This window comes from Tympanuchus pallidicinctus, unplaced genomic scaffold (genome assembly GCF_026119805.1).
Source record: "Tympanuchus pallidicinctus isolate F22 unplaced genomic scaffold, pur_lepc_1.0 scaffold3, whole genome shotgun sequence".
NCBI classification, from domain to species: Eukaryota; Metazoa; Chordata; class Aves; order Galliformes; family Phasianidae; genus Tympanuchus; species Tympanuchus pallidicinctus.
In genome coordinates this window covers 24,711,851-24,739,773 of record NW_026294747.1, presented here as the reverse complement: position 1 = coordinate 24,739,773, position 27,923 = coordinate 24,711,851, and the positions used below count along the sequence as shown (strand labels likewise).

General features: G+C 38.9%; 1 protein-coding gene across 1 annotated transcript; it reads left to right on the top strand.

Moving 5' to 3' along the window:
* Window positions 1–1,911: 1,911 nt before the first annotated feature.
* LOC128086482 (cytosolic phospholipase A2 epsilon-like) lies at window positions 1,912–27,923 on the top strand. The gene is made up of 20 exons (XM_052695173.1): window positions 1,912–1,941; window positions 2,526–2,598; window positions 14,863–14,999; window positions 15,404–15,535; window positions 16,274–16,314; window positions 16,923–16,965; window positions 17,694–17,754; window positions 18,186–18,349; window positions 18,612–18,704; window positions 19,731–19,768; window positions 20,214–20,349; window positions 21,555–21,691; window positions 22,176–22,398; window positions 22,965–23,079; window positions 23,594–23,731; window positions 25,465–25,572; window positions 25,723–25,917; window positions 26,397–26,563; window positions 27,208–27,394; window positions 27,609–27,923. Exons 1-20 carry the CDS (start codon window positions 1,912–1,914, stop codon window positions 27,815–27,817), a joined length of 2,427 nt encoding a protein of 808 aa, XP_052551133.1. The 3' UTR covers window positions 27,818–27,923.

Below are 27,923 nucleotides of genomic sequence, written 5' to 3'. Positions count from 1 at the left end.
AGCATGGATGTTGGTCAATCATCATTGCATCTGAGTGAGGGTATACAGCATAATAATTATCTTACATTTCTTCCTTTCAGGCTAATGAGAATTTTATAAGTAAATCCTTTGCTGTTCTGGACATATTTTTCAGATACTGTGAAAAAAAATATAAACTGTTTTGGTGAAAAAATAAATAAGCTCATGCATTTGGAGAAGTGAATCTACTCACACAAGTGAAGAAAATTCCACCAGAGAAGGATGTGCAGTTTCTATTTCTGATACAAATTTTTCCTCAAAGGCAAATTATTGGAGAACAACAGTCTTTTCTAGAATTGGAGCTAGTCTTTTTGGCGTTAGACCCACAGGGGGGTTGTGAAACATGGATAGGAGTTGCTATCTGGGCTTTTGTCAATGGCCAGCTAGGTTGAGAGTCAGAGTAGTCCCTCATCTCCTTAGATAGAGGAGATTTTTTTTCTGCTTTTCCCAGAAAGGCACATAGACAGTTTCTCTCTTATCTTCTATGGTTTAACTAGTCTGAAGATGGCAGTAACAGGAAGAAGCTCACCACTTACCATTGAAAAGTCCTGAGACAAGTCAAGCCTTAACACAGAATCACAGCATGGCTTAGGTTGGAGGGGAACTTAAAGATCATACAGTTGCAAGACCCATGCTATAGGCAGGGCTGCTACCCACCAGATCAAGGCCCAGGGCCCCATCCACCCTGACCCTGAATGTCACCAGGAATGGAGCATCTGCAGCTCTCTGGGCAGCCTGTACCAGCACCTCACCACCCTCTAAGTAAAACATTTATTTCTAACATCTAACCTAAATCTCCCCTCTTTCAGTTTAAAGCTATTCCCCTTTTCCTAGCACTAACTAAGATGGTAAAATCCTGACCAAAAAAGATCCCTGACAAGGGACAACAGCTGAAATATGAAACTAAACTGGCATATCCCAGGAGCTCACAGACTTGGCAAAGCTGATGCAGTGCTCAGATCTTAAGAAATAACAGCAGGACTAAATGACAAACATGGTGAGTCTGTCCCTGACAGATATGAAGGATTCAGTCACAATGCCCATTTTAACAGATCAGGTTCCTTCTTTTGAGCTTTTCAGTGTCTTTCTGGATAGAATATCAGGCCAGAACTACTCTTTATTGCATATTTTCCTGATGTTTGCAGAAGAGGAAGGCAGGCATGGGTACTGTGAGAATGCAGTATCACCTCTAACTGTTCTCACTGTTTCAGATATTTGGACATGTTAGTAGCTGGACTCATGGAAGGGTTGTTTACTCACATATCTGCTGTATGTACTAATTTGGAGGAAAATGTGCTCTTTTTTTCCTTGGTTTACTCCGTTTTTTGTTTGTGGGAGTGTCCTGAAAGCACGAAAAATACAAACCAAGATGATCAAATACATACACAAAAGTGAGGAAAAATCAAACAAAAAAGTAACTCTGCCCCTCCCACCTAGAAGAAAAATAAAATAATATCTAGCTGAATTTTGGAGTCTTCAAAGGTTTTATCCAAAGCCCTTTTGACTGTTGATTGCAGTGCTGTAGAGCTGCTGTTTTGTTTTTTTTTTCTTTGACTTATGCATAACTGCTGTTATCTTCTCTATTTGTGCATTGTTAGGAGGCCAAGTCATGGGTATCCATTCCTGTGCTGTGTGCACTCTTTGGACTCTTACCTTGATTTGCTATTAACTCTAAGTGTGTAAAGCCTTCCCTCAACGCACACTCATGATGTTCAGATATCAGTCTTCACAAATTCCCTCCTCTTCTCTGTCCATACTTTCCCTTTCAGGCACTAGAGAAGGTGGGGCATGGATAATCCTCTCAAGTTGGCAGAGGTACTTCATGAGTCACTTCCAACTGTTGTCTCTAATACTGATGTGACACCCATAGCTCACTTGTATGCAGCTGGGAGCATGATGGGATCATATTGGAGTGCTCACGAGGTAAGAAATTCAGACTGTAATCCATTAAAGTTGGCCAGGAATGGGTTTGAGATTGGGATTCCTGTGCCTTGGAGAGGTCTTGGGAGATGACAGTCCAAATTCTTGCATGTTTTTACTTATGTTAGACAACTTGATGGGTTTCCTGATATTGGTAGCTCTGTGGAGGCATTTTTGGTAGTGAAGAGAATTTAAGATGCATTGAGTGATCCATGTAGAAGCTAGGAAGCAGTCTGAGATACCAGGAATTTGCGAGGGATGTGATAAAGTGCTCAGAGCCCTTCAGCTTGGGACTCCTATGGCTTAACAAATAAACCAAATGAGTCTAACTCAACTAGCTACAGAAACATTGGGCAGAGAATGGTCCCCTAATCATCCTCTCTACTCTTTTCCCTGTCCTCAACCACTGAAACAGCCTCATGAGAAGGGGCAAAACAATACTTTCCTTGTTGATGAAGGGCAGGAGAATTATTCTTCCAATTTTGCTGCATGATTTTAAAAATTGCAACAAATATTTATGTGAGGGCATGCTTTTTGAAGCATAAATGTTTCATTAATTCTGCAATTGTTTTGTCACTGTCCTGCAGTGTGAAGAATGCCCATGCAGCTCCCTCTCTGTAAAAATCATAAGGATGAGAAATCTGAGAAAGGCAGATCTGTGTGAGTATCACAGTCTTTCCTTGCACTTCTCAGTAGTTCAGTTCTGAAAGCAGTGAGTATAACTGAGCACAGCAACTTGTATCTGTTTATAAAGTGTCACCATGGTTCCAGATACTGCTGTATATTTGAATTTGGACTAATCTTACAATACAGTCTGTTATAAACAATACCCTTCAGTTTACAGAAGTGTTGCTATTAATGGAAATATCAAAGGTCTGCTGAAGTACAATGTGAAGTGTCTTAACAGCTGAAAAGCTTCAGAACCAGTTTTGCTGAACAAATACAGCTGTTAATTATCAGTTACGTTCTGTGATGTGCTGTGATGAAGGCTGCACCTCTAATTCTAGATGAAAATGCCAACACTGACAATGAGTGGCTGCTAGAGGCTATGTGGTAACACTGGAGCTTTACTACCATCTCTCTGTCTTTGCAGACAGCAGAAAAACATTCAGGCACTTTCACATTTTTGTGTTTGATTAAAAAAAAAAGGAGCATTATGAGCATTATATATTGTATGAGTTTGTTCTCAGACAACTCTTTCTAACTCTTTCTGTGACATGTTTACTGAAATGCATTTGAAATATCAGACTTTCAAGGCAAAAACAGCATGACTGAAATGTTTCTGGGAGCTTGGTGGAATTGGTGAGAGTGGAAGTGAAGACAGAAAATCTCAGAGGCTACTGAGGTAGAAGAAAACAAGCTGCAGGACAGCTCAAGTATCTGTCTTGGGGAGAAGGAACAAGACAGGAACGCAATAGGAGGGAGGTGGTTAGGAATCTTTATGTGCTAAATAAACACAAGCAAACTCAGCAAGAGTATTTGCTATTTGCCTCCATGGAGGCTTTCAGAAAATTACTGGATTGACCCTAAGGTTTTGCTTACTTTTTTTTAGAGGCTAGTATTTGTTGTCAACATGTCAATAAGTGAGAAATTAGTCACTATTAAGAAGAAAGCTGATATAAAGTAATTTTTTAAACATAATAATAGATTTATATCATAATTCAATAAAACTGATAATAGTATCTGTAACTAAAATTACAAATAATTTTGGTTTTAGAATTAGTCTTTGCTCTGGGATTATTTTTGATAATACTTTTTGTGGAAATGCATTTATCATTTAATTCATGGATTTACTCACATGTTTGTAAGCAGTTGAAACATTTAGTTTAAAATATATTTTAGGAAAAGTAGAATCCAACAGTTGTATTTCCCCACAAAGTTACTTGTTTCAATAACTATTTTTGTATAATTTAAACTTATTAAGAGAGAAAGAGATGCTGACAAAGTTGAAAGATGGCAAAGAAATAATTCAAGCTGCAAGAAGCCATCAGTGCATTGATACAGTCAGGATCTGATTAGGTCAGGCTGCATTTTTTCGAAGACCACAGGTCAAAGATGAGTATACTTTGCTACCTTTTGTCTGTGGCACTCTGCAGCTAAAGGAGGGACAGCATCCTCCTTTGTGCAGAGGGATTGCTACACACAACCCACTGCATTCATTCCTCCTTAGATCTTGCACATATTGTATAACATGGGACTTGTTTTTCACATTACAGAATATCTGTGGCAATCTGCTATGATCACGATCTCCTGAACCTTTGTGTCAGATAAATGGTCCTATTTGTATGCAGTGAGAGCGTAATAACACAAATTAGGCTACTAATGTAGGCTACTAATGCGTGTTGAAATCAGATACGAGTACGGCTTACTCATGAATCAGAATGATTTGCTCCTACGTTAACTAGAACACAGCATTCCCAAGATGCTGTTGCAATTTCTGCACATTTGAATTTGACTACAGATTTTCTATCAAAGTTGTAAAAATGGTGCTACCAGAGCTGTCATCTGGCTTGAGAATCTCTTCTCAGAAGTGGACAACAGATCCTCTTGGACAGGGCAAACACCAAGACGTTCTTTTCCCTGCCTCGCTCACCCAAGAGATCTGTGGCTTATGAGGTCTGTAGCTCAGAGATCTAGGTCTTGGAGGCCAACAGAGGGTTTCACTTTGGTAAGTTACAGCTCACTTTGCATTGGATGGGAGCCCAGATTCCTTTCTGTCAAAGGAAAACACAAAAACCACTTTCAGGGTGTTATCAACTTTAGTGAGGTCTGTTTGTTTATACTGCTGATTAAATAGTCATAGCTTTTTTTTTTTCTTTTTTCCACTTTGCCTTACATAGCAGAAATACGTGCTGGAAAAAATCTGATCTTTTCTGGCTGACCTGAAAAAGCCATTTCTATGCATTATTTAGGGCTCCCTCTCACACAAAGACAATTGTCCCCATGTATTCATTCCAGATCTGGCTTTTAAATTGTGAAAACCTTGTGTGTGAACCTTCATAAATCTATCCACCATGCCTGCACATAGTGTCTTGTTGCCTGGACGGTGCTCTTTCTCTGCAGCTGCACAGGGTGAATATGTGGAGATGTGTGTTTTTAAGTGCCTGAAGTCTTAACATCAGTCATCAGACTGGCTTGAAGAACAGGTGAAATAGGGAGTTGTGACACATCTCTAGGGCAGGTACAAGAACGTGGCTGCTTTCTACCAGCAGAGAAGTGCTGGCCTTGCATTCTGCTGCTACTGCTCGGGGAGGGGGGGAAGTTAGCTGTGTTCATGAGAACAACTGGGTGCAGAAGTAACAAGGTGAGAAGGGCCTGTGCTCTTCCCATTCCTGTATTCCCACTGAAGGGCATAAGGCACAACAGCTGCACTGGATTGCACCAAAGGCGTTTCCTGCCAAGTACAAGAAGGACCAAAGACAGGTGCTATGATCTCAGTGCAGCTGCACTGGATTGCACCAAAGGCGTTTCCTGCCAAGTACAAGAAGGACCAAAGACAGGTGCTATGATCTCAGTGCTATCCTTGTAGTGGCAAAATCAGTTTTATTTTCAGTACTGACCTTGCTCTTCCATTCAGTTGCTTCCCATGATCTTGTCTTGCTCTTCCTGTCAGTTGGCATAATGGAGTTTAGCTTTCAAAAGGCTCCTACCAAGTGTAGGAAGAAATCAGTTGTTGCAGAAGTCTTGTTTGTCAAGGGCTGGTCCACCATCCAAGATCTTCGTAGGAGGGCTCATTCTTCATTCCCAAGTCCTCCCACCCATTTCTTCACAGACCTCTTTGAAGCTACCTTTATGCAGAATGCTGCATTTCCACCACATGAGAGTTTCCTTCTGGAGAGATTTACCTACTGGCCAAGTACAAGTGCATTTCAATCACATGCTAGTTGTAGACAAGAATTAGACCCATACTGTGTAAATTCCCCAGTGCAGATTTCATTTTCAGTGTGGATGTTTCATGCACAGAAGTGAAAGAATGCAAAGTAAACAGCCTGGCTATCAGCACAAACCTTGACTGCTGAGCTGCTGCTGCATGTGAGGCCTTCACATTGTGCCTGCAGTTAAATGCTGGCCATAGCCTTTCTGCAGGCAGTGAATTTTGAACATTCACTCTGATAGCACCCATGCTGCTCTTAAAGTTGCTGCTGCTGCTGCTGTGCCTGTGTCCACAACCACTTTAGCTTCCTCTCCCCAAAGCCTGCAGTGCGAACAGCTTGCGGGTTGCTTGCCCCAACTTGCTGTGTGCTGTACTGCCTGGCTTGTGGGAGCGCAACTTGAACTTGCAGCCCCCGTGCTTACACACCTGGGCACTGTCTGCTTCTCAAAGCTGGCAGATCTGGTTTACTGTGGACTTTTCTGTACAGTTCACTGCTGTTTGGGGAGGGAAAATATGCATTTTTGACAGTGCAAACTCTCTCTCATAGTGGAGAAACCTGTTTAAGAGCTGCAGGTAAAATATCAAGTAATCTCTGCTACATGCACATATTTTTAAAACATTATTTCAATTAGGAGTAAGAAAATGTCTTTAACATTAGTTTGCCTTGCTTTGTATTTAGCAAACTTCAGGGTTCCAAAAAATGTGTACTGCAATGGCCCAGAACTACAATTTTTAATCTTTCAGAAATGATAACATAATTCTCAATTAGCATTTCATTAGATAAAGCCTTATATTCATCTTTTTATATGGTTCATAAAATTATAGAATCATTAAGGTTGGAAAAGACCACTAAAACCATCTAGTCCAAGCATCAACCCATCCCCATCATGCTCACTAAGCATGTCCCTTAATGCCATAACTACCCATTTCTTGAACACCTCTAAGGAATGGTGACTATACTGCTTTCTTGTGCAGTTATGGTGCTAAATCTGAGTCTTAATGTGTCATTTCGTAGCATACTCCTAATACTGCACTGGTCATTAATTTTAAAATTTGGAAGTCAGTTTCACTGATTATTTTTTTTTTATGATTAAGTCCTGGGCAATACCACCATAATAAGAAAATTTCACCTGCATTCTAAAGGAAACTGGTAGGAAAGATATGATTGAAGATGTGATCAACCAACTACATATGTTGCTTCTTGCCTTTTCCACTGCTCACAATATGGAAGACAGGGAAGACAGCAGAAGCCATGGTGTGAAGTGGGCAGACAGGCAGCAAAGGTGAGCTAACCAGCACTTGTGATCGCTTTCCTGTTAAAATGAATGTGGTCACCCAGGATGACATGGTCCTCAGAAGAACATTTTTGCAAGGCATATGATAAAAGTTCCTCATGATACTGGCTGTTCAGGCAGGCTGCATTTGCATTGGGAGAAATCATCATGGTAGGTGAAGAGAAATGCTTGGTAATAGGAATCTGAACAAAGACAGAGAAATAGTTATGCAGGTACCTACAAAGGTTGCACAAAAGCCTGTGAACAGTGATTTCTTAGTTGGTTAAGAAACTGAAACAAACAAATACAAGAGCAATTGCTGATCACCAGGAACTCCTCCCTGTGACATCATATCTGAAGGTGGGACTTTCTTACTGTAATTGTAAGTTGTTTAGATCAAGATCAAAGTCTAACTGAATGACTACTGAGGCATCTGGCAAAATGGAAATCTGGTTCTGAATGATGTTTATCATGTTGATATCATGAATGATGTTTATCATAGCAAACTAATAACCACAGTTAATAATATGAACAACAAATGAATGAGTGATCTCAATACTGTGTCCTTTGGAGTTGCAGCTGTTCATAAGTTCTTTCCCTTCTATTCAGTTTTCTCTTGGTTTTCATTCACTCATGTTATCCATCTCTGCTTTCAGTCTTCCTCATCTCATTGCTACCATCTACATATATGCTAAAATCCAGTTTCCCTCATTCTGTGTTTTCTAGTCCAAGAGACTATTTCTCGGTCTTTTCCTTTCCTGTTTCTCAACCCCTTAGTAGATTGTTGGTGATACACCAAGGAGTGTATCATGGGCAGTATATTGCTTGTTGCTTTGTATACAACTGTATAGTATTCTGTATTCATAGTATTCATAAGGAGTACAGAGATAAAAAAAACCCGTGCTGTGACTTGACAAAATCATAAGCCTCCACTAAAAGACACAATGCTGTGTACAACCAAGGAGCTCAATAAAATGTTATTTGCTTAAGAATCTTCATCAGGGCATCTCCATGCAGGTGAGAAGTACCTACTGCTAGGTATTAACAAATTGTACACAGGCACACACGTATCTTGCTATTGCTGTCCTGACTTCTGTGTACTTCCTGTGTGCAAGAATACAAAGCTGTTTTGGTGGTGGAAGGTATTGTATAGAATGTTTTGTTGCAATTTGCTGTAAATTCATGGTGTAACCTTGGAGAAGATGTTTTTATGCAGAGTTTTAGTTCCTTGTGAGAATATGAAAATGGCATGGAGCTGCAACAGGGAAAGTTCAAACTGGATATTGGGAAAAAGTTCTTCACCAAGAAGACGGTTGGGTAATGGAACAGCCTCCACTGAGCTCTCAGAGTTCAAGAAGCATTTGGACAAAGCTCTCAGACTTGTGGTCTGATTTTTGGGTGGGTCTGAGTGGAGCCAGTTGGACTCAGTGATTATTATGGGTCCCTTCCAATTTGGGATATTCTATGATTCTATGGCTTTCTCTAAAGGAAGGACTGCAGAAAAACATTGGGTGCCTTACATGGGAATTCGGAGGATGAACTGGTTACTGCCTGAAGGACTGATGAAAAACATTTACTACCTGTGATAGCTGTGTTAGGCTTGTTCCTGTCTCAAAGGCAAAAGCTGAGCTACCATGCTCTTACCAGCACAGATGGTATTGCAGCTTTTATGCTTTACTGAACATGAATGATCTTATAAAAGCCTTTTGTGACTTCACTACCCTCACATTTAGAGGAGGGTAACCACTCTAGTTAATGAGTGGTTGAAATGTGTTTTTAACTTTTAAAATGTTTTTTTAATGTCAAAACCTGTTTTAAAACAGCTCTGAAAAAGTCCCAGTCGATGAAAATGCATGAGTGGAAAGCTTGGGTGGAGAAGAGAGGGATGGGTAGGTGACAATGGCAGCAATGCCGAACCACCTGTGTTTTGAGAAAACAGAGGTCCATGCAGAGATTCACAGCCCTTCATTTCTTCTCTGTCTTGCAGAGCTAGTAGGCTGTGGCAGACTGTTCAGGACATGGCTTTGTAGCTTGAGCTTGGATACCTGATGGACATTTGTGCAGAGCTGAAATGCTTTTCATGGAATGTTGTGCTAATAAGTAATACAAATGCAAAAACCTATCTTGAATTTTCTTCAGTTTCTTTCAAATGTATGTGGGCAGCTTCAGTGGTTGTTAGCAGATAATTGCATATGTCATCAGGTTTCTGAATTGGCATTCTGTATTTACAAATATCCTTCGGCTGTCTGTATAATACCTTCCTATGACTTATGAAACTAAGCTGAGCATTTTTTTTTGTCTATGCTTACAGTGTTGCACATCTTAGAATTTGTTGCTTCTTGGCATTTTTTATCACCCTTGATAAGGATCACATTTTTACTTTATATCCTGCTTTGTGTTACATTCTATACATTGATGTATTGAATTTAAGACTGAAGATTACCATGTCTGACACTGCATGCTGACGACAATGGAATGTCACAATGTCTGTGCTAATTGTTATGTGATACATTCAAAGATGTTCATGAAGAACATGAAGATTGATACAGATTATACTTACTTCAAGATTTTTGAGGTAGTTCCCTGAGAGAGAATGTGATACAACTGATTGTCTTCAGTATTTTAATGTGAAAAATATATTTTTTTTCATTAACTCTTGCACACCCTTGAAGAATCTGCAAAATCTTTTCTAAAATCTGTCTTATTCTGGTTTCGTTAGAACAACATTATTTGCAGACCATCCAGCTGTGCAGTAAGCAGTGTGACTGATATTGTTATCCATGATTCCTTCCTTCCTGCACTCACTGAGTGGAGAACATTTGGTTTTGTGCATGCGTACTCCTTCAAAGTCATTTAGATGAGATGAAGTGTGGTGCTGAGGTGAGCCTTATGCTGAAGGAGCAACATGATAAGGCTTGTGGTATGTGTTAGTCCCTGTCTGAGTTGATTCTCACGACTCAGAGCAGTGCCAGGGAAAGCCTTGTCCACTGGCAAGGTACACAGAGCTTGAGGACTTTTATCAGTGATGGTCTCCAGAGAGAAGCTTCAGGCAATGTTTTTACTGAGTTGTAGTCATTGATTAGCTTGTAGATAAGAACCATTATCCTGGATGTGATTTACTGTTACATATGAGACCAATGTAAAGAAGAGAGGCTAGATTTAACATTGCTATGATAGTCTGCATTGATGAAAAGATATGTGTGTGTTATGAGACTGTGGCTTCTCTCTTGGGTATTTTGTCATGTTGTATTCTTTGCAGAGACTATAGGTAGCACTGCAGTAGTAGCCAGTGAAGGTTGAAAGAAAGCATCAATGTCAAATTTTAGTGCTGGTACTTTATCATTTTCTACTATCTTAACAATTGCTAAACTGGCAATCTTTTGGAATGTCTACCTAGCAAAGTATTCACCTGGGCCTATTCATCCAGTACCAATGTTTACTGTCTTTCAAGAATTTCCTTCTGGATCAAGAATGAAAACTAGAGGGGTCTCAAGTGTAATTTTTTTTTTTTTTTTAAATCATATCATATTTATTCTTAATGTTCTCATTCATTCTTTTTCACAGGAAAATTGCTGTAGACTCCTGGATTAGTTGAGAGTCCCAGAGGATTTCAGTCAGAAGTGTGAACTCATTTGATTTCATTGTGAACATAGGTTTAGTTGTAGTCTTGCAATAAAAGACAGCCTGTAAGCTGTGTGTCTATATGCAGTTCACTTTGATGTGAAAGAAGCTGACAGTGACATTTTTTGTAAAAGAGACATATAAAATGTGAAGATGACTGACAGAAGCAAAGCATGTGTTTGCAACACATGTGACTTGTAGTATTTATGGCAAGTGAACCAATGCTGTGATGTAAACTTTTAGTCCAGACTGAATTAACAAATTAAACTGTAATCTCTGTGTTTATACCCTGTAGATCCAAAATTCAGTTCATAAAATGGTGACTGAGACTTACAAGTTGAAAGTTTCAGGTACACTAAGACCCATTTATATTGTCGTGTAAAACACACCCTTGCTTCCAGTGAGTTGTCCCAGTGTGTTATAGAGTTTTTCTCACCAAATTAACTCATCAGCAATAACATCTCTACCTTCATACTAGCTGTGAGCCATCATGTGAGGGAGTGAGTTTACTTATTGCATCCTACTTTTTTATTTTATTATGATGATACGATATTATGATGTTTCTTCAGGCGCAACTCTTCCATCCCCATCTTAAAAAAAAAGAAATCTGTATCTTTTTATTTTTACTTACGTGTATTGAATCTACAGTCAACTGTGGATTTTCAGTGCTACTTCCTTTAAGTGTGACTGTGGGATATTTTTAACATTGCTCATCATATTTGCAAATGTTTTCCGCTTCTGGTTTGCACCAAACCCAGACAAGGGAAAACACCTCATGTCAACCAACTGTATTTACCATTTAGGTAATGTGATTTATCTCTGTTGTTCCAGAGGAGCTGGAGTGGAATAAATAAGTTTCAGCACAGCTGTTTGTGGGCATCTCTGCACCGTATGGTTTTACATTTGTATTGTTTCCTTTTGACAATTGTGTTGAGCTCATACACAGATATTCTAGCTATGGATCTAGCTCATGGTACATACATGCTGTGTGTAAGAAAAAAGCAGACACTTTCCCAAGGAACTTACAGTCTTACTCTGTGCATGTTAAAGAAGGAGATTTGCAATGGCTTTGGAGATAATGAGGCCTGTCACCACCCATATACTATATTAGAATGTGTGACATGGGCTGTGTACAGTACAAGGATTTCTCTGTTGCTTCCTACTGTGACAGGTCAGGGCTGGGAGAGAGATCAGTTAGTTTCTAAGATGATTGATGTGCCATGATTATTCTGTTTATTGCCTTCCAGCGTAAGCACAGGTATCACATGGCAGCAAGTTCAGATTCCATTTGATATGTTTGTAGCTTCACCTGGAAGGGTCCTCTTCTCCTGAAGCAAGATCAAATTTACTTTATCTGTCACTGGTACATATCTAGGTAGGGGTACCCTCTGAAATGAGTTAAATTATAAAAACCTCTCTCACTAGAGCTAACTGTTTTAGAGCTGGAGCAGTTTTCCTAATGTTTGTCTTTATTTCCATCCTGCCATACTGAGACTCTAATCACTGTCCTCTTTATAATAATCATTTGGACATTCCAGCTCTGGATGTTACCATATTCTTTGCTGGTCTTTGCTGTTGAGTTAGCAAACTCAGATCTTTCAGTTCTTTCTCATATGCTAGGCTGTTTAAACCAATCCTTTTCAATCTGGACATATTTAAATTCAATAGCTGGTGACAGCTAAAGTCTTTTTTGGTAGAAGTTGGAAGAAAGTGGGAAAGAGCTGGAGCATGGAAGACATTGAGCATCCATTTGTTCCTGTGCATGAGTAGGAATGTATGCTAAGAGATCTTAGTCTCCTGTACTTAAAGCTAGCATTGTGTATTTGGGATCTGGTCCAAAAACTCTGTAAATCTGTGTTGTGTGTGTGTAAGTTATCAGATACATCTTGCAACAATGTAGTTTTGTGGCATAATTTGTTTTTCTTCATGCAGTGATCTGTCTGTTTCAGATTCAAATGCCTTTATCTGCATTTTTGTCTTGGGCTATGTTGAGACTCGGTGATTACTGACTGGGCTGGTATTAGTATGGATGATCAAGCTGTGGGAGTGTTTTTCTCTTATTAATAATACAGTCTTGCTAAAGCCTGGAGTAACTTCTCAAGTTTGCTATAGTTCAGCTGTATTCAAAGAGAATGAAGGAAGAAAGTTCCTACCACAGCTCTACCTAGGTTCAAGTCATGAGTTTAGAAGTGGCCTCTTTGATACTCTGAAAATATCAAATGTCCATCTTCTCAGAGGATTCTTAGCCAGACCATAAGTGAATGAATTCTCAGAAATGCACATACCTATGTATTTGACACTGCCAGAGGATGTACCTATGCAAAATCAGTATTCTCATTTTCACTTACGAAAACTCAATGGAAGAATTATTGAAAATAGTAGAGGGAGGTAAATAAACTCTTTTGTGACCTTCTTAATCAATAAATTGTTATATAAAGGTACATCATGCATATTCTGTATCGAAATTTATAGTAACAAATCTAAACTTTCCTAATACTAATTACCAGTATAAACGTCTCCACTTGGAATGTTCAAGTCATCCTTTCCTGCTATGGACAGCAAGGGGGAAGATGTTTAATATTCAGATTTTATCAGAAGACTTGAAAGAAATCCTACATAACATGATTCCATAAACTGCTTTAAGCAATACCTATTAATTGCCACATAAATAACACAATTATAAAGAATGTGTGGAGTGAGAAATGAGGGACTGATTGAGAAGGTAAAACAATTGCTGATAAGATGCTTTTTTTTTTTTTTTTGTGGGTTGGTAATACTATTAGTGGTAGTTATTTTTTGTTTTGTATGTTGCTTTTAATTGTGGAATATCAAAACAGATTACAAGTGAGGAAATGATCATTTTCACTGTTTTATTGATGTGACACAGATAGAAAAGATATATTTAAATGTAGGCAATTGCCCACAATTACCTAGCAGCCTGGAGCAGAGCTGGAACTGGAGCCAAAACATCATGAGCCCTTTTCCAGCAGCTTACCCACTTGGTCGTCATGCTGCTTCCCTGCATGTATCCTACAGTCCCAAATTGCTTCTTAGTACATCACATCTAAACTGTTACCGTAATCACAAATTTGTTCTAAGGGCTGGAGACATTAGAAACAACTGTGGTTGTTCAGCAGACGAAAAATAAAGTGTTGTGTAGAAGTGAATGCAGAGCAATGTATAAAACTACAGAATAGCAGATTTTCTCCAAATGGGAAGACTAGAAAGGGTGAAAAACAGTGCAGAGAGAGTGATTCTTGCCATATTTTTCACTATATTTTCAGGATCTCATCTTATGAAGGTTCATGAGATACCATGAGATATCAGCTCTTTCCCGCACTTAGTAAGAGATGCACAACACTACTCCTTGGAAAACGATAACAAAACAAACAAAACAACAACAACAAAAAAATCATCTTAGAAGTATCAGTGAGAATCCTAACAAAGAAACAATTTAAATACATCAGATTGATCTATTTAACACACAGATGGAAAGTTGACTGCACAGACCTACAAGTTTTCAGCTTGCCTCACCTAAAAGCTGCAGCAATCCCCAAGACTCGGTCAATACCCTGCAACACTGTGCTCCCCTGCTACAAGGTTATTTACCTCCATCTGGGGAGGAGACAGTTTCTGGGAGCCCACCTCAGTGCAACCTGCATGTATTGTGAAGTTTTAATGCTGTATTTTATCTAATTTGACAACCTTGTGTCCAAACTATGTTTAAGGTAATGCTACACTAATAAATTAGAAGTTTCTTCACAGAGGGTGAAGACTGCTCCTTATCTAACGTGCTTGAAGAGTTAACTAGTTAAGTACCTTTAAAAAAGGTTCTCAAAATGCAAATCTTCACCACAACAGATCTCGATTTCCCACAGACTGGGGATGTATCAATAATACGTTTTGATATGTAAAATCATTCTTCCTCCCCCCCACCAGTTCCCTTTACTTCAGTAGCTTCAGTTTCAGCCTCCTAGACAGGATAAAAAGTAGTTAGTGCTGTTGAGTAAAAACCTGTAAGAAAAGTATTAAAACAATATCTCCTTTTTGCAGTTTACTGTCCATAGAGTGCTATAAGCTTATGCTCTAAGATCTTTTTTTTTTTTTTTTTTTTTTTTGTAGTTTGTTAGTTAAAATGTATCTTTCTATATACAGTTAGTCAAGCTGATTGCTATGTAAGCCTGTCCTTGCCCACTGCTTCCTCTGATACTGTCCGGACCAGAACCATCAAGAACTGCAAAGATCCAGTGTGGAATGAAATATTTTGCTTCAGGATCCAAAGCCAAGTAAAAGTAAGATGCAAAGTGGATTTGTTTTTTCTACTGGGGGCAAAGATCTTACTGTGTGATGTGTTTGAAGGGTGCCATAAAAAATATTTGCAAAGGATTTGAGGGATATGGGTAAGTGAATGTAACAACAGCGTGCAGCAGCAAAATTCAATTTTATTTTGTGATGTGTAGAAAATAGTTGAGATTTCACAGCTATTCACATAATGTCTGATCCTTTTCCCTTTTCCCTTTTCTTTTCCTCTCCTCTCCTCTCCTCTCCTCTCCTCTCCTCTCCTCTCCTCTCCTCTCCTCTCCTCTCCTCTCCTCTCCTCTCCTCTCCTCTCCTCTCCTCTCCTCTCCTCTCCGACCTCATAGTAGCCCAAAGTCTCCAAACAGAAATGGTCTTAACCCTCCATCTCTATTCACAGAATATTCTTGAACTGAAAGTCTATGATGAAAATACAATCACTAAAGATGACCTCCTCTTCACTGTCCTCTTTGATGTTGCTAAAATACAGCTTGGAGAAACTGTTCGCTTGACTTTTCAGCTAAATCCAGAGGTGAGGAATAAAACAGTCTTGCCCACAGGAAGGAAACGTATTTTTTGCTATTACCTCCCTACATGACTTATTGTAAAGCAATTGTAGGCAGGAGAGTTTCTATCATATTCATTTGTCCTTCTTTTATCCTGTATGTCCAAACCTTGTTCAGTACAGTAAAAAGTGCTCCTTACTTTGAACATTTTTGCTAGCTACTCAATCCTTCTGGCAGCAGAGTTCCTTTTTTTTTTCTTTTTTTCTTTTTTTTTCACGTGTCTAGAATCTGTTTCTTAAGTAGATTTTGTTGAGGATAGAAAACTCCATTGCTATTGAGCAAAGTTTCTGTCAGAATTTCTTTTCCTGAGACAAGCACTTGAGAGTTTTGGCATGTGCTGACACAGTTATTGAAGTGCTCAGTTAAAGGCTGATAGCTTGTATTCTTTAATATAACACAAATATCCATGCTGAGATGGTAAAGATGATAGATAGCCAACTATTGTAACTGAGGATTCCCTAAGTAGCCATTTTACTCTGCCTCATCTTTGAATGGACAAGCACAGCCTAAAGACTGATTTGATAAAAGATGGAGAATACTTTCCAAAATCACCCTTACTCAACTGCTTTTATTCATTTGAGCATGCCCTAAAACAAGAGTGAATTTGGGTTTTAAGAGCCATTTAAGGAGCCAGAATACTCATTAACAAGAATAGTTGGTGACAAAATTAATTCAAATGCTTAGAGTAAGTTAATCTTTTACAGACACAGGAGATGCTGGAAGTTGAGTTTGCATCAGAGAGCATGTGAGTAAAGCCTAAATGGAACCAACAAAATGTCAAACAAATGCTAGAGTTTAGTATAACATAGTTCAAAGCAGCATCACAGTCAGCTGATGTTTATCAAATTATCTGCATACTGGCAAAAACATTCTCTTCCTTATCTACCAAAAGTCATCCTGGATACTACTCTATCCCAGTACTTCCTGGAAGTGGGATAAAGATGATAAGAATGCAGTGACTGTATTCAATATTTCTTAGTATTCATTACTATTACATGTTGGCTACAGAAGCTGTGGACGCCCTGTCCCTAGAGGTGTTCAAGGCCAGGTTGGATAGGGACAACCTGATGTAGAGCCTGATTTAGTCATTGGCAACTCTACCCACGGTAGGGGGCTAGAACTAGATGACCTTTAAGGTCCTTCCAACCCAAGCCATTCTGTGATTCTATGATTATCATAAAAAAATGAAGAAGTCAAATTTTAGATGTCTTTTGAAAGCAACAACAAAATTAAAAATCAGGGATTTGTTACAGACTGTGTTAGATAAGACAGCCTTTAAGGAAAGTGTTATTCCCACAGTTCATTTAAAGAGGTATTTAGGTCATGTTCTGATTTTGTTTTTTGTTCTTTCAGTCCAGTTCCTCCTGAAAAGCTTATCAGTAATGGTGTCTTGGTGGTAATTTCAAACTATTTATCTGTGTTCATTATCTTTCTGGTGTTGGGAATGATAAATATGGGAAGGGCCCCGAAAAGTAATTGCAGTCAGAGCTGAAGGAAAGGGAGATGCGGGATGGTGGGAGGAGGAGCATCAGAAACTGGCAGCCATCTGCCTGCATGGCTCTTGGGGTAAGGATGTATTAAGAAAGAGCAAACATAGTCACTGAGGATACCTACAGGCCAGTCCTCCATCATCAGCTGATGGCAAGCTTCTTGGCAGAGCCTAAAGTGCTCCTTCATTTGCTTGCTGCCTTTGTGTCATTCCCCCTGGGAACTGCTCCTGGGACTCCCAGAGCCATCTCTATCCTGGATGAAGTGGAATTGGCCTTCCTGTCTGCCCCTAACTAACTGCTTGGAGGGAGGTAGCACTTCACTGTACAGCTTCATACAGGCAGGACTGCAAGGACAGCTCTGTGATTTGGCTGCTCATCAGTCCATCTTCAGGAGGCCTTGGCATACTCCCACTCCTTTCATTATGTCCCCTTCTTTCCTATCACACGGACAGACACACTGCTACAGCCATTTTTCTTTCAGCTGGCACATCATAAAAGTGCTCATACCTGCCAAACACACAGTGGGCAGGTGTCCAGACCCCAGGAACCCAGATGGCCAGAGTTAAATAGCAAAGTTATTGAAATGTGGCATAATTTGGATATTTAATTCTCTCATTATTCATCCCTGTGACAGTCTCGTGAAGCTTGCTGCTTGGAAGTCCTTGTGGAAAATAGACAGAAGAAAGTAGTTTCAGGTTAGACTTCAAGCTTTTAACACAGAAAAAAATGTGCTACAAGAAAGGAAATGTGGTGACTAGATCTTAAACCCTGTGAAATAAAACAACTTAGATAATTAAGAACTTCTTCTATTTTGTCACTTTTTTATCCAGTAATTTCCCTCCTTTTTTCTTAACAATAGAGCACAGATATTAGATGGTTACAAACAGAAGTTGTACAGATCCAACAATTAGTGTCTATGCCAAATAGCAAAACTGGAGTTTGAAATTAGAGCATGACCTTTATTAATACTGTAAAGTAGAAGTAAATATATTTTTCTATCTCAATTATTTCAGTTTAGCCCAATTTTCCCATATGTCTGAGTTTCTTATACAGCTATTTTTTTTTTTATTCCCCCCCCCCCCCTGTAATATTTCTTGTTTGGAATATGCCTGTTTGTTTGTTTTAGAAAAAGACTTCCTGTTCACAGTGAATGGATCCTATGAACAGAACCAAACCCTGTCACTGGGCTCTTCCCTGCAACCCCCAAGGCCTCTCATCTTCCATTGTCTGAAACATGGTGTGGCAGAGCTGCGCATGGCTCTGGCAGAAAAGAAGCCACACTTCTGCTTGGTACGTGATCTTCTACTTGAGTAAGCACAGCAAATTCATAGTTTTCCATATTTCACTGGGACATATGGAAAAAAATATCATTATTATTATTATTTTAATTGGAAGTCAACTTCCATGATCATCTACTCTGGAAGAGCACTGAGACACCTAGATAACAACTTGGAAACTGCTGGGAGTCAATCCTATTTTTAAAAAAATTGGTGACAGTACTTTTTATGGTGTATACATTAAATATTTTTCTACTTATAAATCTGTTTTTTAGTATACCTCAGGTGAAGAGAAGAAAAACTGCGTTGCATCCCTCACTGTTCCTCTGGATTCACTTCCCTTCAAGGAGAAAGTAGCAGTGGCAAAGGTGATTGACAATAACTCTATAGAATAAAACTGAAGCTGTGGTCCCAGGATTGACAAGTGTGAGTTAACCAGATTACCATGAGGTAGAAGTTTAGATATCTAACTGCTAATCCTTATTTTCTGCAGTCCACTGAGCATTAGAAAACTATGCAAAATAATAAAAGTCAATGCAAGGGTGTGGGAAGGGGAGGAGGGAGGAAGGGGGTAGTGGGCCCTTAGGATCTCAGTTTATTGCAGTTGTTTTATGCAAAAGACTTTATTAAATAACACTGGCCAGTATAAGCTCTCACATAACGTAACAGACAATTCTCATATTTTGTGGCTTGTTTATAGATATGTCTGTGATTCTGGCAATACAATCTTTATGTCTGGGTTTTTTATCGTATCTTTGTGTTGAAGTTTGCTACTCTCTGAAGTTTTAAGTAGGCTTTTTTATGGGATGGGAATTCATGATGCTAGTGTTGGCAAAAAGACCCTGTATTACAGAGCTGCAAACTCAGCAGCTTCTGAGCAAGGAAGGGTTTTACACCTTGCTTGAAATTACTATCCAATAAAAATACAGTGTGTCTGGAAGAGATTTATTTTGTTCTTAAGATGGTGAACAGGTGTGATAAATTTATATTCCTATACAGTTACTGACCTGCACATTTTCATCTGAGCTGAGCACAAATAAAAATCACAGCCGAAAGTTTGAGAGAAGTGTTTCTGTGATCAGTTGGACTAATGCAAGCTAGAGTATATGCAAACAATGAAGCAAGGCAAGGCACAGTGACAGAGCTGGTGCTGGTCTTTGCTGTATTCACTGATGTATACATCTAAAATGGCTGAAGCTTCAGTATGAATAATGTTAGTGGACATGGGGAAGTTCTAGAAATTGTATGGTTTTCTTACTGTTACAGCCTTGTGTGTCCAACACTGCTCTTATAAAAAGTGAAGGGCTTCAAATATAACTGTAAGTAAAGGACATAAGAGCATCTCCAATACTTATGATGTGTTGTGGTTTTCTTTGTTTTGTGTTGCTTTCCAGAATGAAACAGTCAATTTACATGTAAAGTCAATGGACTGGTAAGAAATTCTGTCTTTACTTTTTGTGGTTTTGTGATGAAGATCTTTTCTGGCTGAAAAAAATTTACTGAACTACAAGTTTAGAAAACCGTATTTGTGCCTCATTTTCCTTGGTTGCAAAGGATTCGAAATAGCTGAATTTATAAAACTTGGAGTAATTCAGGCAATAGATTTTAAATGTTTCAATGTTTGTGGTACCTGTAAATGGATACAATATGTTAGATGCTTCTAGAAAATCAATGTAGAAAAAAAATTTTCTTTCGTCTAAGGCTTTACAACCTTTTCACTTATCTTTTCTGATGCCTTTGTAGGATCACAGTAGCAGCTTTTAAAATCCTGATTATGGAATTTACAACTTGTAAGCATAGGTCCAGACCTTATTTGTAAGTGATCACATACTCGAGCTTCTTACATTCCTTTTAACCATGGACTCTGTCTTTTTGAGGTCAAGAAACCTTGATGTTCGCTTGGAGTTTGATCTATGCATGGAGGAGAAAATTTTCCTACAGAAACGGAGGAAGTTGGTGGCTTCTGCCCTGAAAAAAGCACTTAACTTAGAACAGGACCTACAAGACCATGAGGTATGGGGAGCAACATTGGGCCTGGACCTTGTTAGTGTGACAGGAATGAGTCAAATCCACAGCCGGTTATTGGTTGTTCCTTAACTAGCACTGATGTGGAATTTACATCCTCCATGTGAAGTGCCCCATGTAAAGCATCAAGAAATGTTTAGATGAAACAATGTGAGAGCATGGGTAGTATCAAATCCAAGAGTTTGAACTTGTTCATGTGCATGCTGTCATGGAAATGTTTTACATTTTAGGGAGGGAATATAATCTGAGATCAGGCACTACAGAATTGAAGTTTTCATTTTGGGAGCTTTTTTACTTTTTTACTTTTTTACACAAAGTGGTTTTCACTTTGCCCAGGACATCTGGGCCAAAGGCATGTTAAATATTATATGACAAAATGGTCATATAATGAGCTGTAGAGGATGTCCCTGCTCACTGATCACACCAGTATATTATTTCTCATTAGCACAGTATTTTCAGTGGGAAAAACAAAAACAAGCAGACAAACAACAAGAAAATGGCTTGTTTCCTTCATTATATCGAAATCAGAATGCTTTGCTTTAACCTGAAATGCTTGGTTTGCATCAGGTGAAAGAAGCAGAGCTAAATATTTTCTTGATATAATTGCCTGGAAATGTGTATAGGAAATGTCATTTAGCCACTACACTCCCAGTGGGTTTTAGTTGGAGGAATTTATCTTCCTGTAATATAATTTAGGTTTCTATTTAGCTGGGCTTTGTGCTTCATCTCTGCAATTATATACTCTAGATACTTTATGGGAAATGTAATCCAGTCTTTATTTTTTACTTACTAGAGAGGATGAGCATTTCTAGTTCTCAGAATAGAGCTCTCAAGAGATGATGTTCCATGAAGGGAAATACAACCTAATATTGAAAATATTGAAAATAAAAAGTTATGAGCTGTTTCAGTAAGCCAGCATATTACAGTATAGAACACTGTTCTCTGTGTTGAAAAATATCTGAACTAGCAAATTGTCTTTTGTTGTTGTTGTTTTTAGTTTTTAGGGTTTTTTTTTTTTTTTAATTTCTGTGCAAAGTACCAGCATTTCATCTTTTTCTCCTCTGCTTGGGGAAATGATGAAATGTCAGAATTCTTCCAAGACAGAAATGTGTAGTTCATGTAGCTGAAATATAATGTGCTAATATGAACTATGATGTTGTTGCTTACTAAATGCTGTATTCATGCTTGAAAAGGTTCCAGTTGTAGCAGTCATGACAACAGGAGGTGGCACTCGGGCACTGACATCTTTGTTAGGCAACCTGCTAGGTCTTCAAAAGCTGGGTCTCTTAGATGCTATTTCTTACATCACTGGGTCATCTGGCTCAACATGGTAAGGAAATGCTGAACAAAGATATCATTTTTCAGCTCTGTAAACTGCTGTATGAGATTCATTCTCTTTGTTGTGGTAAAGGAAGATGTATGTTTTTAGCCTCAGGCTTTTTTACTTTTGTATTAGGAAAACACTGTAAACCATTTCTGCTGTTTTTATGATGTTGGATTTTTCAGTTCCTACTCCTAAATCAGCTTTATCTTGATTTTCATCTTCTTGACATTTAACAGTTAACTTGAATGGCATAGCATCTTAATTTAGTTAATTAAAGTACAATAAGCAATTTAGTTATATGTGGTAGAATTTCCTGGGACCTAAATAAAAATCTAGATCAAAGAACGTCTGAGCCTCAGACATGTTTTCATGTTTTTAATGAACCTCAACTACTTTGTTTGTTTGTTTGTTTTTGTGGTCCTTAAATCCAAGTCTAGGAGGTGGAAATATTTATGAGCATATGACAATGTGCTTTCTTTGTTTTCCTCAGGACGTTGGCACATCTGTACCAGAGTCCTGACTGGTCACACAAGGATATCTCTGGACCAATCCGTGAAGTCCGCAGACATATGACCAAGAGCAAGCTCAGCTGCTTTTCTCCGGAGAGCTTAAAGTACTACGACCAAGAGCTAAAGCTGCGGAAGCAAGAAGGATACCAGATCTCTAGCATTGATTTCTGGGGGCTCCTGCTGGAAAGAGCATTAAGTGATGGGGTAGCATGTCCTTAACAAGTCTTGAATACCACTATACAGAAATAGAAGCTCCAGGGACAGGCACTAGCCTGAGAGCCTGCCAGTGTTATCCAAGAGATGGTTTCTGTTGATTAACAAAGGGCTTTTGACCTCACATCTCTCTCAACTTATAGCTACCATTCTGAGGGATATTCACTAGAGCAAGAAACCTGTATCTCACTATACCTATATGAGTATCTCAACATCTGGTTCCAGCATCCTGATTTTGGTTTCTTTTGCTCTGTTTATCCCTGTGAGAACTTGCATAATCCATGCAAAATGAATGCATTTTCTCAGAGGAATGAAAACCCTCTGTGCCACAAAATTCCCATAGCTTATCTGTAATCAAAAAAAGTCTTTGTAGGTGTGTAAATGCTTAGGTAATTCTTCAGTTAAAAAAAAAAATAATGTTTTGGCACAAGATGAGTAGAAAGAATAAGAAACGTAGCTGGAAATAAGTATTATTTTTCTGTAATTTTCCAAGCTCATGCACAATGTGAAGAAGGTCCCTTGGTTTTGCTCTTTCTCTTTTTCTGGTCAATACACAGAAAAACAATCACAAACTGTCTGATGAGAGACGGGCATTAACTCAAGGTCAGAATCCCCTTCCAATCTACATGATCCTCAACATCAAAGATGACTACAGCCTTCCAGAGTTTAAAGGTGATGGCAAAACTAAACTGTATCTGGATTCAGTTCTATCTCTGTTACCAATTACAGTATATCTTGCAACCCCTTGCATTGACAAATCATAGCATTTATAAACAGTTCTTTATCTTTTCCATTTTCAGACTTTATGTCTAGTGTCTGGGGGAAATCCAGCTTCTATGGGACAGGAAAAGTGTGGGGACAGTATTTAGGGCAGCCAAAGTACTCCCAAATCACAGCCTTAGATCTATGTATGGGTTAATTTAGGCTGAACTTCTTTTGGTATAAACTTCATTTATGTTCTATCTTGAGCGACTCATTGGAGAGTTCCATAGGAACAAGTCTGGGGAAAATTGCTTGAGAGAGTGGCTGAAATTATCTTAATGATATCATTACCCTGATGAATGCGAGTCCGTGATGACCATGCTCATAGGGTTTGTCCTGAAGTTGCTTCCCTGTCATTTCAAGGTATTTCCTGCTAGGAGATGTGGATGGAATGAATTAAAATGTCTGTTTTGTTTCTCTGCAGAATGGGTTGAGTTCACACCTTATGAGGTCGGGTTTTTAAAATATGGCGCCTTCATTCGTGCAGAAGATTTTGGCAGCAAGTTCTTCATGGGTCGCTTGATGAAGAAGCTTCCTGAGTCTCGGATCTGCTTCATGAAAGGTGATGTGCTTCCTTGATAGACTTTGGATAGCATAAAAATATGCTTAATATGCACAATTCCTAAATATTCCGTCAGTGCCCTGCAAAATGCAGGGCTGAAATGTACAGTTCTTGTGTAATCAATTCAATGTGTTTTGCTATCCTTGTTTCAGAAAAGTGGTCTCAGTAATGCAGGAAGGACAGCTTTGCTATTTTTATGTAACTCTTCTTGTTTTATTTTTTTCTAACACTAGAATTCTTTATGACACTACTTTCTATTCTGGTTCACTCTTCTGCTTCTTCTGCAGAAGAGTCCTTCACACGTAAATAAGTATGACACACGACAGCTCACCAAGAACGCCAATAAGAAATATGACTGAAAAACCCACATTAAAAACAATATCTTTGATATTCTTTATCTGAAGTGCAGAGAAACCGTGCACCTCAAGGTGTTATGCAAAAAGCCCAGAGTCATATTGCTACTATATTTAGAAAATACCTGGGCACGAGGAAGACTGCGTTTAGCTTCACAGACTCTAATTCTCAGAGCTTTAATGATTATATTTGAGCTTATAGTGATGTCATGAGTAAAGAGAAGAGGCAGCTGGGGGACAAGACTCATGTTATCACAGGAGGCAAGAGTATGTATAGGTCTAAAAAGGGGAGGACGAATTCATGAAAGGTAGTTTCACTGGTGACTCCATAACACTATAACCACCAGCTACTGGAATTACCAAATTCAGACCCATGAGGTGCTGGAGATTGGAGAAGAGACCACACTGCACTTTTAATTTCTTCGTATTCTTCTTCAAAGCACTTTGTGCTAATGATCAGAGAAAAGAGATGGATTATGGAGTTACATGGGACTACAAAGCATCTTCTGAGAACATTTTGTCTCATTGCATTTTTGCAATGTCTGTGGTGTGGTCATACCCAAAGTGTCCAGGTAGCAAGCACACCTAGCACATCCAGTTTAGGCTGAGCTCTGTGTTCCTGTCCTCAGAGCCTGAAATGGGCTGGTGATCCCGAAGTCATAGGTGCATCTTTAGAAAGGGCTGAGTGGAGGTTTAGAGCTATATTGCCACCTAGTGGTGTACTATGCAAGTGCCCTCCTGAGGTACCATTAAAACATACTGATAGTGAAACACAGCAGCTATAGGATAAAAAAGAAATGTAATTTACAAGGAGAAGTAATGTCTTAAGTGAGAGGACAGAAGTGGAAGAACTATGGGAATGAGGAGGCAGAGATGATTCTCACTCAAAGTAACTTGTGGAAAGGAGAAACAAGAGATTTTGAAGATGTCTTGTTTTAGGGGAAATAAATACTCTGTAGGCCATCTCAAATTGTTCTGTAACCACTTGGATCTTGGCTGTTCAGGAGCAATCCCTAAATCTTTAATTATTAATACAGTTGTTTATGACATTCTTTATAGACCAAACCCTTGCTTTAGGTGAATTGGTATGGTTTTACTCTCTCATAGAACAGGAATATGCAGGATAGAAAATGGTGTCTTGCAATGTGTACTGGTAATAGCTGTGTGTGACAATGAATTATGGTAGCTGAAGGCCTAGTACAATGTTTAAAACCATTTAGGTTCCTCTTGAGGACAAACTGTGTGTTGCTGTGAAAGAACTTACTAACGTTTTTTTATGAGAAAACACTTTGCATGTGCTAAAAGCCTCTGGAAAGATCAAAGGGATATTTTCCATTTAAATGTTTCTAAGCAGTTTCCCTGTTCTCTATCGTTCCACAGGCCTGTGGAGCAATGTCTTTTCATACAACCTTTTGGATGCTTGTCATTCATCAGATCCTTCAGAAAGGTGCTCACTGAGATGCACTCAACCCACAGCTGTTGATGTTGGTTGGTTATATTTCTGTTTCTACTGTATCTGTTACTTTACTAATCTTTAAATGAATATAACATCTGGATGCATATAGAAGAAAGTCTTTATTTTAAGTATTATTAAATCACTATCAAAACAATGACTTGCTTATCTGCTCCACCCATCAGAAGGAGATGAGCCTTCTCCACCAGTCAGGAACCATGAGTTGGAGACTTACATAGTCACTCCTGAATGTGGCATCATGGGCATTGTTCGGGAAGTCCTGACTGAGCGAGTAATGGTCTCAAAGTTCTTCAACTTCCTAAAAGGGTTCCAGATGCACAATGAATACCTTCAGAGCAAAAGCTTTTGTATATGGAAAGGTAAGCATCCCCAAATACTTTCTTATTCATTTGTTTTTTTTTCTGGTTAGATGATTGGTATTGTCAATAGTGAACAGAAGGTCAAAGGTGAATAGGCATTATTCTTCACTTTGGAAACAAAAATTTCAAGATAAATAGCCAAATTTCAAAAATGAATTTGCAAAACCACTCTAATTGTGGCACAGCTCTTTTTTTATTGAAATTAAAATGTTAACAGATATTCCAAGAAATACGCTGGTTCCTAGGAAGGACAACTGCTGCTCATCAGGAATGGAAAAAGGACAATGTGAAAAGTGGAGGATCTCTGTCTTCTTTCTATGGACAGATTCTTTTCTGAGTCAGGATGGAACTTATAATGCAGCAGGATCTTGGAAAATGAAAGTAATGAGAAGGGGCTTTTATTTCCTCTTTTATTAGCTAAATAACAAATATATTACTTCTTCATTGAATTACTCATCATAAGAAATATTTCCTTTTAGATACCGTGCTAGAGAATTTCCCCAACCAGCTGACAGAAACAGCAGAGTTCCTGTGCCTTGCAGACACAGCAGGATACATTGATATCAGCTACCCACCACTCATGAGGCCGGAGAGGAAAGTGGATGTTGTCCTACACTTAAACTATTCTTCTGGATCACAGACATCGGTGTGGTAACCACTTTGTTCACTTGTGTAATTATGACTGTCTTTTCTTCTTTTTAAGCTCCCCAGAAGTCAGAATAATTAATGTAGAAAAAAACTAAATGTGGGAGAAAAGGATTCTTGGTATTCAGTTCCTGTTTTCTAGATATCTGGATCTTGCTTTAATATTGGTTTGACATGACAAATCCCTTAGGGAGAACTTCAGAAGTAGTATCAGTTTAATAAATCTTTTCTTTTAATCAAGTTCATCATAGGTAAGCATTATCTTATATACCTATATGCACCTGGGACCTTGACATGGCTGCTTGTGTCTTCTGTGTGGAGAGTTTCTTCACTAAGGAGTATGCTTATGAAGTGGCTGTGTAACCCCTGCACACAGCTATGAACATCTTATTTATCTTGCAGATAAAAGGCTGAGGAGGAGGAGGTAGGGCAATCATCAGGAGTGCTAGTTGATGTCTTGGTCTTGAAATGTTGTTCTGTTGATAACCAGTACATAATTCCTCATGAAAGAGACAAAGACCAAAAGAAACACTGAGAGTGATTGCTGTTCCCTGATCTCTGTCTTGCCTTTGGTGAATGTGTTATGTTTTATGAAAAGTTGAGGGGAAGGTAGAGTTTCTGACCTTTTCTCCTGTCTGAATGTAGCCTTTGGAAGAAGCGTCAAAGTACTTCTCAAAACAGGGAATTCCATTTCCAAAAATCCACATGAGTGAAGAGGAGAAGAAAAATCTAAAGGAGTGCTACGTCTTTGAAGATGTAGAGACCCCAGAGGCACCAACAGTGGTGTTTTTCCCTCTGGTGAATGACACATTTAGAAAATACAAAGAGCCAGGTAAGCTATGGGACGGAATTGATCCTCCCACCACTTGTGCAGCCTTTATTTGTATTGGAATGGGAGGCAAGGGCTGGCACAGACCCCTTCCTCCCCTGATGTGGTTCCTATGGAAAGTACTGTGGTGTTAAGTTAGAGAGGAACAATGTTCCTCTGGAGAGGAGGATGTAAGACCATCCCTATGCCCCATCAATGACTTTTCTTGATTTGGCAGGTGTGGAGCGCAGCTCTGTTGAGATGGCACAGGGCAATGTGGATGTTTCTGGCATTTTTTCCCCATACTGCATAAACAGCTTTACCTACACAGAGGAGCAGTTTGACAATCTGATAAAACTGACCAGCTACAACATTCAGAACAACAAGGATATGATTCTTCAGGCTTTGAATTCAGCAATAGAGCGGAAACGACAACACAAAAAATAAATGCTGCATTAAGTTTCAGAAAGATGTCTGTATCACTTTTTCTCCCCTGCAGAAGAATCAGAACCTGCTGGTGAATGAATATATGGACTTGGGAAAGTACTGAGAC

Coding starts and splice junctions, on each gene's coding strand:
- LOC128086482 (XM_052695173.1), top strand. CDS start 1,912: ATGATGGGATCATATTGGAGTGCTCACGAG. Junction 17,755..18,185: donor ACAGAAGAAAGTAGTTTCAG/GTTAGACTTCAA, acceptor TGTTTGTTTTAG/AAAAAGACTTCCTGTTCACA. Junction 26,564..27,207: donor CTTCTGGATCACAGACATCG/GTGTGGTAACCA, acceptor GTCTGAATGTAG/CCTTTGGAAGAAGCGTCAAA.